This window comes from Pogona vitticeps, chromosome 1, assembly GCF_051106095.1.
Source record: "Pogona vitticeps strain Pit_001003342236 chromosome 1, PviZW2.1, whole genome shotgun sequence".
NCBI classification, from domain to species: Eukaryota; Metazoa; Chordata; class Lepidosauria; order Squamata; family Agamidae; genus Pogona; species Pogona vitticeps.
In genome coordinates, this window is record NC_135783.1 from 112,643,243 (window position 1) to 112,656,877 (window position 13,635).

At 42.4% G+C, this 13,635-nt stretch overlaps 1 protein-coding gene across 3 annotated transcripts in view; it reads left to right on the forward strand.

The window, feature by feature from the left end:
• PHIP (PHIP subunit of CUL4-Ring ligase complex) overlaps positions 1-13,635 on the forward strand; it is a 138,656-nt gene that overhangs the window by 96,243 nt on the left and 28,778 nt on the right. For all 3 annotated transcript variants that reach the window (XM_072999366.2, XM_072999373.2, XM_078385560.1), the window contains 4 exons: positions 10,045-10,158; positions 11,719-11,826; positions 11,951-12,075; positions 13,265-13,347. In XM_072999366.2, the coding sequence (XP_072855467.2) occupies positions 10,045-10,158; positions 11,719-11,826; positions 11,951-12,075; positions 13,265-13,347 (430 nt within the window). The remainder of the gene's footprint in view (positions 1-10,044; positions 10,159-11,718; positions 11,827-11,950; positions 12,076-13,264; positions 13,348-13,635) is intronic.

Below are 13,635 nucleotides of genomic sequence, written 5' to 3' on the forward strand. Positions count from 1 at the left end.
AAACAATAAAAAGAATAAGGTTTATTTAAATACACACAGGGAAAAATAAACAATCAGGTGAATAACATAAAGTAACGTGGCTTATTCTCACTCATACAAGCATACAGTTTGGTTCACCCAGAACCCTTAACTTGAAGCACAGACCCTGAACCTATCAGTTCTGGCTAACCAACAGACACCTGAACCTATCAGGTTGGTACTCTGACACACAGAAGTACCCTGTCTGACACACAGACTCCCACAACAGCTTCTTCTTCCCAGCTGCTGCTTCGTCACAACCCAGTGTCTCACAGTGTCTCTTAGCATCTCCACACACGCATCACATATATATACAGTACAGCCCCTCCTCCTGATGTCCCGCCTTCCACTCCCCATAGGATGGAACTTTCCCTCCAAACCCATGACAGACAGGTAACATCAGTGCTGTATGTAACACCTCCCCTCTTTATAAGTTGTTTTGTAGGGGGAAAGCTAACGTGCTTTTCACCAAAAAACAACCTGAATAAAATACACAACAACAGTTATACATACCATATTATACTTACTCATACTTACATTCTAAGTTAAACCATAGCAAATAGGCATTTAAACATTTACCATATACATTACATCAATTTACCTTTATTCATACAAACCAAATTCAAAACCAGGTACATTTAACTTCTTGTCATCATTATATACACATAGTCCATGTTCTTTCGCCGTCTTCATTCTTCAGGTCTTCTTGATAAGGCGTCAGCAACACAGTTCACTGACCCTCTGACCACCTTCACTTCAAAGTCATAGTCCTTTAGGTTTAAAGCCCACCTCATAAGTTTGCTATTGTGGGTTTTCATTGTCTTTAACCATTGTAATGGTGAATGGTCAGTACACAGAATAAAATGTCTTCCCCAGATGTAAGGCTTGGCCTTCTGGATCGCGTAGACTATGGCCAAACACTCCTTCTCCACGGTTGCCAAATGTCTCTCACCTTTTTGGAGTTTCCTACTCAGGTAGGACACTGGATGCTGGTCACCATTCTCATCCTCCTGGCACAGAACAGCTCCTACTCCGCTGTTAGACGCATCGGTGTAGATGATGAACTCCCGGTCGAAGTCTGGAGCACGCAGGACTGGATAGTTGATTAACGCCTCCTTCAACCTCTGGAACGCCGCCTCACAGTCGCTGGTCCACGGGATGCGGTCATCAGCCTTCTTCCTCGTCAGATCGGTCAGCGGAGCCGCAATCTCGCTAAACCTCGGGATGAACTTTCTGTAGTAGCCCACCAACCCAAGAAATGATTTGACCTTTTTCTTGGTGTTGGGTCTAGGCCAATCACGAACAGCTTCTATTTTGGCCTCCAGGGGTTTTATCATTCCTCCCCCTACCATGTGACCCAAGTATTTTATTTCTGGGCTACCCAGCTGACACTTGCTGGCCTTTACTGTTAGCCCTGCTGCACTTAACCTCTGCAGCACTACCTCCAGGTGTATCAGGTGATCTTCCCAGGTATTACTGAAGATCCCTATGTCGTCAATGTAGGCCACTGTAAAGTCACTGAGCCCTGCCAAGGTCTGGTCCATCAGCCTTTGGAATGTGGCTGGTGCATTTCTGAGACCAAAGCTCAGGACTCGAAACTCATAGAGACCAAAAGGGCTGCAAAAGGCAGTCTTTTCTTGATCCCTGGGATCAATTCTTAATTGCCAATATCCCTTTACCAGGTCCAATGATGAGATGAACCGACAACCCCCTATGGTTTCAATCAGGTTGTCTAGCCTGGGCATTGGGTAGGCATCAGGAGTGGTTACACGGTTTAATTTCCTGTAATCGACACAAAACCTAATGCTCCCATCAGGCTTGTCCACAAGGACTATCGGAGAGGACCAAGGACTAGAAGAGGGGACGATTATGTTCTCCCTCAGCATCTCGTCCAGCTCCTTCCGCACCTTGTCCCTATAGGGTCCCGTTACTCGGTATGGGGATACTGCCTGCGGGGGTGCATCCCCTGTGTGGATCCGATGCATCACTCCCTTCACTATCCCCGGCTTGTTGGAAAACACCTGCTGATATTTACTAAGCAGCATTTTTAGTTCTTGCTGCTGGTCTTGGGTGAGTGCAGGACTGATCTTTACCTCCTCTGGGTTGTATTTTACTTCCCCTCTACCCTCCCAGAAGGGTAATTCCGCTTCCTCACTCTCAGCTGCTTTTATCGCGAATAAAACCCTCTGTTCCCCTCTGTAGTAGGGTTTTAGGGCATTCACATGAACCACCCTCCTTGCTTGGTTCTCCTCCTGCTCTATAAGGTAGTTCAGGTCTGACATCTTGGAAATGACCCTATATGGTCCTGCCCATTTGAGCTGCAGTTTATTCTCTCTGCAGGGCCTAAGCCAAAGCACTTCCTCCCCTGGGTCAAAGTGCCTCTCTCTAGCTTTGTGGTCATACCATGTTTTCTGTCTGACCTTCTGAGCTTGCAGGTTTTCTGCTGCCAGCTCTAGATTTCTCCTTAGGTCATTCATCAAGGTGTCTATGTATGTCACAACGTCTTGTGGGTCATCCTGGGTGATCTGCTCCCAATTTTGTTTGATCAAATCAAGGGGCCCTTTCACCCTTCTCCCAAATAAAAGTTCAAATGGACTGAACCCGGTACTGGCTTGTGGCACTGATCGATAAGCAAACAAAAGGGATTGCAGCTTCTGGTCCCAATTGTTTGGATTCTCTGCCAAGTAAGCCCTAATCATGCGCATTAGAGTCCCATTGAACTTCTCAGTTAACCCATTACTTTCAGGATGATAGGCAGTGGTTTCCTTGTGCTTAATTCCACAGATTTGCCATAAGCGTTTCATGAGCTTTGATGTGAACGATGCGCCCAAATCTGTGATTATCTCTGAGGCAAATCCCATCCTGGACATATACCCCACCAGAGCATCTGCCACTGTGTTAGTTTCAATGTTAGTCAAGGGTATGGCTTCAGGATACCTTGTGGCATGGTCCACAATTGTTAGAATGAACCTGTTCCCCCTCTTTGTGGCCTTGGGCAAAGGTCCCACAATATCCACCCCTATGCATTTGAACGGAGTGTCAATCACAGGCAAAGGGCACAACTTTGCTTTGGTCCTGTCGCGGTTATTCCCCTGCCTTTGACACACATCACATTGTTTACAGAACTCCCTGATCTGCTTCCCTATGTCAGGCCAGTAAAAATTCTGTGTGATTCTCTGCTGTGTTTTGTTCACCCCTAAGTGTGCAGCAAACATGTCAGAGTGACCCCTTTGTAAAATCATGGGGCGATACTTTTCAGGTACCACCAGCTGACTTCTGATCCCATCTCCCCCTTTTGAGATATTCCTCAGGGTTTCTCTATATAAAATCCCCTTTTTCTCCAGAAATCTCACTGGGGTTTCAGGTGTTAGCTGGGCGTCAGTCACCTGTTCAAGACACTTTTGGAGAGTGGCGTCTGCCTTTTGCTCCTGTCCAAATCTGCTGTCTGTGGTTAAGGTTTCCACCACAGCTTCTGAACTCCCCTCTGCTTCCGTCTCTGGCTCATCATTACCCCCCTGAACTGTCCCTGTGGTGGCTTGTGAGCGTGTAATCACTAGCACCCGTTTCACATGTTCAGCCAGGTCATTTCCCACGAGCACGGCTGCTGGCAGAGTCGATGAAATCGCTAGCCGCCAATCTCCCCTCCAGCCTTGAAAGTTGACAGGTACCTCTGCTACTGGCAGAGAGATTACCTGCCCCTCAATCCCTGCCACCTTTATGCTCTCATTTGGGATTATAAACTCCCTAGGAATAATATCTGGGTGGCACAGGGTTACCTGGGAACAAGTGTCCCGCAGCCCCCTATACTGACGGTCAAGTATTCCTACGTCCACCCCTGCTGTCTCAAACAACTGAGAATCTGTTTTCACCAGCAAGCAGCGCTTTACCTCTATAAGAGGACCATTTTCCTCAGCCTGATCAGCAGAGGTAGCTGTTCCAGACTGAGTAGCCATGGCAACAGGCTCCCTCAGTGACACTGAGCTTTGCTCTTTCTGGACACAGAACACAGCTTTTGGCTTGGTCCCACTAGAATCCTGAGGCACCATTCCTTTTAGCTGCTTTAATTTCTCACACTCTGAGATTAGATGACCCTTTCCCTGACAGAAATAACATTTTCTGGTGTATTTTGATTCTCTCTCTTCTTGTTTTGGTTTTCCCTCCAAAATCTGAGGTCTTGGTTTCATGTCTGAGGGCTTCCCTTCACCATGGGCCCCTCCCCCTTGCTGGCTTTTCCCTGGTCCCTGAGAGTACTTGCTGTAGGTTTCTTTGGGTTTACCTACAGATTTCCCCTCACCCAAGGGCTTTCTTATTTGGGAAATAAAATCTGCGATCTCTGCGGCTGCTGCCACAGATTTCGGTTTCCTTTCCCTCACCTGGAATTTCAATTCCCCATGCAGGACTGAATAGAACTGTTCCAGGGCTATCAAGTCTTTAAGCTGCTCATAGGTCTCTGTCCCCTCCTGAGATAGCCATTTCTCAAGCAGCCTCACCAGTTGGGCCCCCACTTGGGTAAAAGTCTGTTCTGGTTTCTTGGTGAGGGACCTGAATCTTTGTCTCAGCTGCTCTGCATTTATCCCATGTCTGGCAAACACCAGTTTTTTAAACTCTGCAAAATCTTTCATCAGTTCCTCAGGCATCTCGGCATAAACCTCAGCCAGGCTACCACTGATTAAAGACCGCATGATGGTCATCTTCTCAGTTTCCCTCACTGAGAAGTCCACAAACGCTCTTTCCACTAAGGAAAAGAACACCTCAGGACAATCTCCCTTGTGGTACACAGGGAATTTCTTCAGGTCAGCCTTAGACAATTGGCCTCCCTCAGAATCCCTATTATTATTATTGTTCTGGTTCATCAGTTCCAGTTTTCTTAATTCAAACGCCATTCTTTCTTTTTCCATTCTTTCTTCTCTCTCCATTCTCGCTCTCTCTAACCTTTCCTCCATTTCCCTCACCCTCAGTTCATGCTGTTGGGCTAGGATCAATTTTCTGAGTTCTGGGTTCTGCTCTCCTGTGCTGTCACCTTGCACTGAGCCAAATTCATCCTCAGAACCTTGGTCAATCTGGGGGTCTTTCACTTCACTCATTTCGGCCATCTGGCTTCGAGTCAAGGGCATAATCCCCCCTCAGAACAGGCTGCTTTAAAAAGTCAAGCCTCAAAATAAAACGACCACTTTTTCCCTTCTTGCCTCAGAACCAGCTCTCCCTAGAGACTGCTGCTGTTCTTCAGCACTAACTTGCAACAGTATCGAGTCAGAGCCTACCCCCCTCTGCTGGGCCTCTCAGCTGGCAAGCTAGCTCACTGTTACTACGCAGTTTTGCCTCAGCTTTTTCCCGCCAAAACTAGGCTGCCTCAGAGCACCTTAATCTAAGTCTCCCCAGTTGGCACGTTCTTCTACTAGCGCACCTCCCCGTGAGGTACACCTAGAAGATTACCTACGCGCCTCAGACTGTCCCTGACTAGACCCCCCTTGCTCTGGGCACACCTGCCAAGGCTTTGCTGGACCACTGGACAACTGGACCAGTCGTATCCCACACGCTGGACACCAATCAATGTGACAAACCCAGACCTACTGGGATATGTCACACAGTTACACTAAGCTGCCACCAACCATTCCCTCTAAGAAGTCACACAGACCAGGGATGGATTTTTAAACAATAAAAAGAATAAGGTTTATTTAAATACACACAGGGAAAAATAAACAATCAGGTGAATAACATAAAGTAACGTGGCTTATTCTCACTCATACAAGCATACAGTTTGGTTCACCCAGAACCCTTAACTTGAAGCACAGACCCTGAACCTATCAGTTCTGGCTAACCAACAGACACCTGAACCTATCAGGTTGGTACTCTGACACACAGAAGTACCCTGTCTGACACACAGACTCCCACAACAGCTTCTTCTTCCCAGCTGCTGCTTCGTCACAACCCAGTGTCTCACAGTGTCTCTTAGCATCTCCACACACGCATCACATATATATACAGTACAGCCCCTCCTCCTGATGTCCCGCCTTCCACTCCCCATAGGATGGAACTTTCCCTCCAAACCCATGACAGACAGGTAACATCAGTGCTGTATGTAACACTCCTCTCTCCATCTGCATTTCCTAGAACATATTCTACATTATTCACAAAGATCTCCTGGTACTCACCAGGAACTTCCAGGGGGTGTAGATGGCATGGAGGGAAACACCGGGTAGGAAGACTCTGTTCCATTTATGTGTACTTTGATTCATGGAAGGCAAATTAGGATCCAAGCCAATGTTTTCATATATTGCCCAGTTATTAGATGGTTGATATGCAGGATCCTGATGTCTGTCTTCAAACATGCATCTGTCATGTGATAAATCGTAAATGCCTGTATCCTTTTGTATAGCTTCATAAAGTGATATCTAGGTCCATGGCAGATTGTAGCAATTTAAGGAGTTCCTTTTTCATTTTTCAATGCATGTGACTTGGCATCATTGTGTGTGAGTCATGCCCAGCCTGAAATAAAGGAGGAATTCTTTAATTAATAGCCGTCTACTGCAGCTGGTGATATCATTCTTGTGGTGCAGTCAGAGATATATTAACTTGGTTTACATGTAGGTCTAAAGTATGGCATGTTGTTTGCTGGTTTGTTAAGAATATTCTGCCCTGGCTTTTGAAGAGAAACTCATTTAAGGCTGTGAGTATTAATATGCATGAGATTCATGCCCTACCTCTCGCCTTCTCCACTATGACCACAAGAAAGAGATAGGAACCTTTTTGCTTTCATTTTTACCATAGCTATTTATAACCAAATCAAGGCAAACTAATAAATAAAAAATAGTGTAGGAATAGGAATCAGTTGGTGCTTTTTAAGTGTTTTGGACCATAACCTCCATCACATAGCTGGCATAGTCTATAGTTATGAGAATTATAGTCTAAAAGATCTGGAAGGTACCAAAGACTTTACAACTACTTTAGGGGGAAAAAGACATCTTCAAACTGTAGCTTAAGATCCTGGCTTGTTCCCCAACCCATAGTTACCATAGTTGTTGGTTTGAGCAATGTTAGTTGAAAAATCCAGCAAAATCTTCTGATCTGTTTATGGCTATGCAAGAAGATTGGAAGAAAAAGCAAATATGTTGGAGGCTTATCCAGTCTCATTTCTGTAGTGCTGAATATACTGAAAAAAAAAAAAGACTGGTGCTGTTTTTATATCATTATCATGCAACATCCCTGCATTTGAATATAACTTATCTCTGGTATTGACATGTACCTAGTGTATCACCATATTGCTGTGCTAGTTGAGGGGAAATAGTGATAGCAAGTGCAGCATGAAATGTAATTATATGGATATTATGGACATCAGCTGGACAGTTGCTGTGACTTCACCTTTCACCTTGACATAGCTCTTTATCTTCTGTCATTTCCTTTCATGAACTTTAAAAAATGCATTCGAAAAAACATTCTTCAGAGCCATGGCCTCTCTTGTACACAAGAGTAAGAAGGTGTTCTTATAAATGTGGTCTAAATGTAGGGAACACTTTCATTTTCTGTTTGATTTTTGAGAGCAGGATCTTTGAAATCTGTATTTTTGCAGAAGTATTCAAAGTAGAGGATTGGTCTACCAGTGGAGAACCTAAGTGCTAGAATCTGTTCATAGATTCCAGCACAACCATCTGTACTGACTTGATTTGTACTTGCTGCCATTTGATTGAAACTACTGAGTAGGAAAATGTTGTTTGTTTTGGACTCCAACTTCCAGAATTCTCCAAAAATTTCCCAAGTAGAATTCTAGGACTTCCTGCCCATAGAGACACACCTTCAGACACCTGGAAACATCTACATTTCACTCACCTGGAACAAGGTCTATCTTCTAGGCTGCTTCAGGGTGTGCATTTGCAAGATGGAAACTACTCCAGTGCTTCCTAGAGGTCTGTGTCTTTGTGGGAGGTGTAATCTTTCTACCTCTTAGGCTCTATATAGGGCATTCCCAAAGACTTGCAGGTCTCCCACAAAGGCCTATGCCTCCTAGGAAGCACGGAGGGAGTTTCATTTTTGTGCAGGAAATGGGCCTGAGACAGCCTGGAAGGTACTTTTTCCAGGTGAGTGAAATGTAGGTGTGTGTGTCCATGGGCAGGAAACTCCCAAGAATTCCTCCTGGTGAATTCTTGGAGAATTCTAGGAGTTGGAATCCAAAAAGCCACATGAATGACACAGCCCTGGTGCTGTAAGACCACAAAACAAACTAGTAGTGAAAGTCATCCTATATGATGATGATGATGCCGCATTTCTCCCAACAAGGGACCCAAAGGTTACATTAAGGACGTGTAGGATGCTGAGCAGTGGCTATCTGTTGAAGATACACTCTGAGTATTATAATAAAACTTTATGTTAATCAGACATGATTAATAATGTGGACATTAATTCGCCAAATGCCTGGCAAATTAAAATCTACTGGAAAGAATGTGAATACGGTGGTGCCTCGCAAGACCATTGCCTCACAGGACGAAAAACCCTCAAGACGATTGGTTTTTGCGATCACTATGGTGCTTCGTAAGACAGTTTCTTCTATGGCCATGCTTCACAAGATGGTCCCCCCCCCCCAAGACCGATGGGGGTTCCCATAGGGAAGGTTCCCATAGGGAAGTCGCAAGACAATTTTTTCACAAGACAGCGATTCTTGTGGAACGAATTACATCCGTCTTGTGGGGCACCACTGTACTAGTAAACTTGTATTCTAGTTTTCAATTGAAATCCTCAGAGTGGTGGTGAACATTCATAAAAAGGTGTTGTCACTAAAGACAATGCACCTATTAGAAAATAAAACCAGCACAACAGGAATAGGTATCTGAAGTTCTCTTCACTTTCTTCTTTTCTCTAGATTCCTTTGTGCATGAGACTTGTTCGTTTCATGAGAAGCGGGATTGGTGTAGCTAGAGCAGCATTGTGTTCTAGTTAACTTCTGGATTCCTCTAGTTTTTTTTCTTTTTCTTCTTTTATCACATTGATAAAATGGGTTCAGTGTGAATTCAGTGTGGTTTTTTTTTTAAAAAAGCTGTGGGCTGACAAAACTGAATGGTTGCAAAAGGAGAATGCTTTGTATCTGAAAGATTTGTATCTGAAAAGATTCTCTGTATTATAGGAGAGCCATTTGTTTTTGTGCCTCTCACTTGTTTTAAGCAGTTAGGTCCAGAGTTCTATTGCACAGAGAATTAAGTCTTAGAGCAGAGATAGCCATGAGAAAGGCTGAGGTTGTCCATATAGGAGCATATATCAATTCTTAATGACTTCTAACAAACTGTAATACTAAACTACCTGTTAGGCTATACAACTGAAGGTTGCAGAAACAGTTCTTTTTCCTGTTACACTGGGTTGGTATGTTGCCTTAGATTCACCTGCTGTCGTGAATTGTCGAGCATTTTGCACCTGGGAACAGTACAATACAAGGGCAACCCTGTACATTTGGCTAGGTAATTTAGCTTCCATCGAAAAGATCCCAATAGCTGTACAGTGTTTTTATCTGAACAAAACAGAGAGCAAGCTCTTTAGACTTGTATGTCCTTTTCTCCTTCAGGTCTCCAGGACTGCTTTAATGAGTTTGGAGAGCCTTCAAAATAATATGGAAGGTTAGGTGGGAAGGGGAGCTTGCAGAGGAAGAAGGAAATATAAATTTCCTCCATTTGTTTTTTTATTGGTGTGCACTGACTCATAACATTTATCAGCTGAGTGACACCAGTTGGATACAAAACCTTGTCTGTTATGAGGATGAATACTGTGCTAGAATACAATTTCCAATATTACCCAGGAGTGTATCACATTGTTGCATTTGGAAACAGAAGCTGATGAGATCAAAAAGTGTACATAGTTTCAGAGTGAGTCTAGACAAGTGTCAGGTTTGTTGCTGTTGCAAACATTTTCCTATTTCCTATGTACTCCCAATGTCTAATCAGAATACTTCAAATTACATTTATTTTTCTATAAATAATTATTTCAAACTATGATTTATAGACTTAAAAATGCTAGAAGATAATTCAGACTACTTTGGTGTTTTCTTAGAGGCTGCCTGTTTTAGCAGAAAATGGTTTGACGCTGGAAGAATGGCTGCCTTCAGTATGGATTACAGATACTGTTCCTCGCAGATGTCCATTTGTACCACAAATGGGAGATGAGGTATTTCCTTTTCTGCCTCTTGTTTATGCCTTTCTCTGTGGCTCAGAAGGCCCTTGAACTAGATTCTTTCATTATATACTGCCTATTGAAAAAGTGATTCTCTTGTAAAACTTATCAAGCGTGTTTCCTTTCCTACTCCAGCTCTTCCTTTTTTCTTTTGAAAAGGAGTGGAGGGGAATACTCAAAAGTCTGAACACCGTTCCTCTGAAGAATCTTACTATGAGTCTCCCTGTTCTCACCATCTCTAGATGGACATAGTTTTCCCCAATTTTTTAGTTCTTCCCACTCAGGACTTTGGTGCAGATACTGAGACAGTCCCCTAGCATTTGAATGCATCAGAATCCTACTCATCAACTGCAGACTGGTCTTGTCCTTTGCAAACATTATATCACTGTATGAATGCCCATGGGCCCAGAACTAGCACAAGAACGTATGATACTGCTCTGTCACTGCTTATAACCTGTAAGCATTATGAAACATGATGATCAGTTGTTTTGCTTAGTCAGCAGGACAGTTTTAGGAGCCATTTATTCCAAATCTTCTCCTTTTCTAGTGCTCTGAACATGCAATGATAAAACAATAGGCTTCAGAGTGCTCAGGCTTGAAAGCTGCCCTTTTACTTAGTGTTGGTCTTCTGTGCATTGCTAACCATTTCAGTCTTGTCACATGATCAAGACATAGTATGGCATAAATCATACAATAAATATTAAGAAACATGGGATACCCAGTGTAGTGTAATGGATATGGTTATGGACTAGGACTCAGAAGACCTGAGTTTGAATCCCTGCTTGGCCATCAGTGAAACTGTTGAGGCTACTTTAAGTATCTCACCTACCTTGAAAGCTCTGTTAAAGTTCCTATAAATCAGTTTTCTGACTTGACTCCATATTGCACACATAAACAAAATGTTTGCTTATATTTCATTGTATGAAAAGAAAATGTATCCTTATTAAAGAATAGGCAGACTAATGAGGTGCAGCAGAAATACATTGGTGTTTTATACTTGAGTAAAATACATGTTTGAGAAACTGAACCACAATTTAACTGTTCCTCTTCTGTATAGAAGTAGCAAAGATAAAAGCTAAGAAAAAATTATGGATCTCATTTTAATGTAGTATTGAACTAAAGTTTAACTGTGTAGTTTCTTCTCTCTCTTTTTGATATGCCAGTGTGAGTGCCAGTGCCAGCAGGAGGACAGGTGGGGAGCAGTACCAGCAAGTTTAGGAATATATTAAAAGTTTCCAAAAGTTATTACTGGTCCACTATGTTTAGAATTATTGCGCTAAGGTGCAACTGTTCAAGTGACAGGAAACTAATGGGTTGATAATTTTATGATTGATATTGAATTTATCTAAATTCTATAAATTAATTATCAAGTAGGTCGGTGGAAGCTTTTGTTGTTTATACTGTTGTTACACTATTTTAAAGCCTTTGTCCAGTAATATAAAGCATCCTTGTTTTACAGTAGTTAGGACTTCAAAATAATAACTAATAGCAATGTTGCTTTAATTTTTTTGAGTTTCCAGGTACTTCATGTATTGATTTCTGTGTGTTATTTAGGTCTACTATTTCCGACAAGGCCATGAGGCATATGTTTTAATGGCAAAAAAGAACAAAATATATAGTATTAATCCCAAAAAGCAACCATGGCATAAGATGGAACTACGGGTATGTCTCTTTTTTACCCCTCTCTTCTAAAATCCGAATGCACTTGCTGAACTCAAAACGATACAGGAGGCTTTTTTTGAGTGAAGGACATAAATACATTTTTGTTTTGTTTTGTATCAATCAGGAGCAAGAGCTGATGAAAATAGTTGGAATAAAATATGAAGTTGGGCTGCCTACACTTTGCTGCCTTAAACTTGCCTTTCTTGACCCAGATACTGGTAAATTGACAGGCGGATCTTTCACAATGAAGTAAGGAAAACTACTAGTAGGTGTGGCTGTTGTGATATTTAGTCATACTACACTGTTATTAAGGGGACATGGTGGCGCTGCGAGTTAAACCGCAGAAGACTTTGTGCTGCAAGGTTGGAGGACTAGCAGTCGTAAGATCAAATCCATGTGATGGAGTGAGCTCTCGTTGCTTGTCCCAGCTCCTGCCAACCTAGCAGTTCGAAAGCATGCAAATGCAAGCAGATAAATAGGTACCACCACGGTGGGAAAGTAACAGCGTTCCATGTCTAGTTGCACTGGCCATGTGACCACAGAAACTGTCTACGGACAAACACCGGCTCTATGGCTTGGAAACGGGGGATGAGCACTTCTCCCTAGAGTCGGACACACTAGACTAAATGTCAAGGGGAACCTTTACCCTGTTATTGTTTTTTAAAAAACATATTTGCAGTAGCTGTAAATTAAAAAATGTATCGAATGAATCTGGATTGAAAGGGTTAGAAAGTAGCCTTTAGGTGTTCATAGCTCTGACCTGCAGAGAAAACAGAATAACAAATTCCTGTTACTTTTTATATATTAGTTGAAAGTAGAGTCAAAGAGAGCAACTTTGGGCAAGACTGTTGTTTTGTAAGTGTCTGAAATATACTGTAACAAAATTCATCAGGTTGTATCCATTACTGTCCAGTTGCCACTTAAACAGCATCTGTCTGCAGAAAGAGTTCCTTAAGGAACTTTTGGAGCAGATTGGGAGACATGGCTGGTTGCAGTGGTGAGGAAAGGAAGGGAAGGTTCTGTATAAAAATCCACTTGCATAGCATTAGATTTCACATAAAATATAGCTTTAAAAGATATGAACAATAGTGCCTGCACAGCCAGACATTGGTTGAATAACTCATAAGCAATGTATAAGGCTACAGTTTGGAAAGAGAAAGGAGCAATATTTTCAGTACTTGTCATGTCTCCCCTTTCTTTCTTGCAAAAAATGTTGGCAAACTTAGTGTGAGTGGAAGTGTTTTGCTTCAAGATTGTAGGGATTAACTGTTAAGAGGGCAAGGGAGTAAATTAAGGTTAAGATAAATTGTCTTTGTCAGTCAGATGTTCATTGTTAATTTTTAGTTTTACTGAATTTTTGACACCGATCTGTTTCCTAAAAGTTCACTATGAAAGAGCAAACACTCTTCTCACGTTATATTATTTTGATTGTATATAGGTATCATGATATGCCAGATGTTATAGATTTCCTAGTCTTAAGGCAACAGTTTGATGATGCAAAACACAGGCGATGGAACATAGGTGGGTATCTTAGTATGCAATTGGTATGGTAATGTCTGGGGTTAATGTTCCCTTGTAAGGAATACAAACGATGTTTCTCATTGGTTTAAGTTCTTGTTCTAAATTAGAAATGCATGGTTCTTTTTAACATAAGGTACAAAGTAATAACACATGGGTCTAATCCAAGAGGTAATCCCAACTGGAGTAGATTCATTGAATCAGCTGCTGAATGGTAAATCAAAATTAAGTAAATCCTACTGATTCTGTAGGTTTGCTCTGTTGGAACTACCAAGTAATTCATGTCTTGGG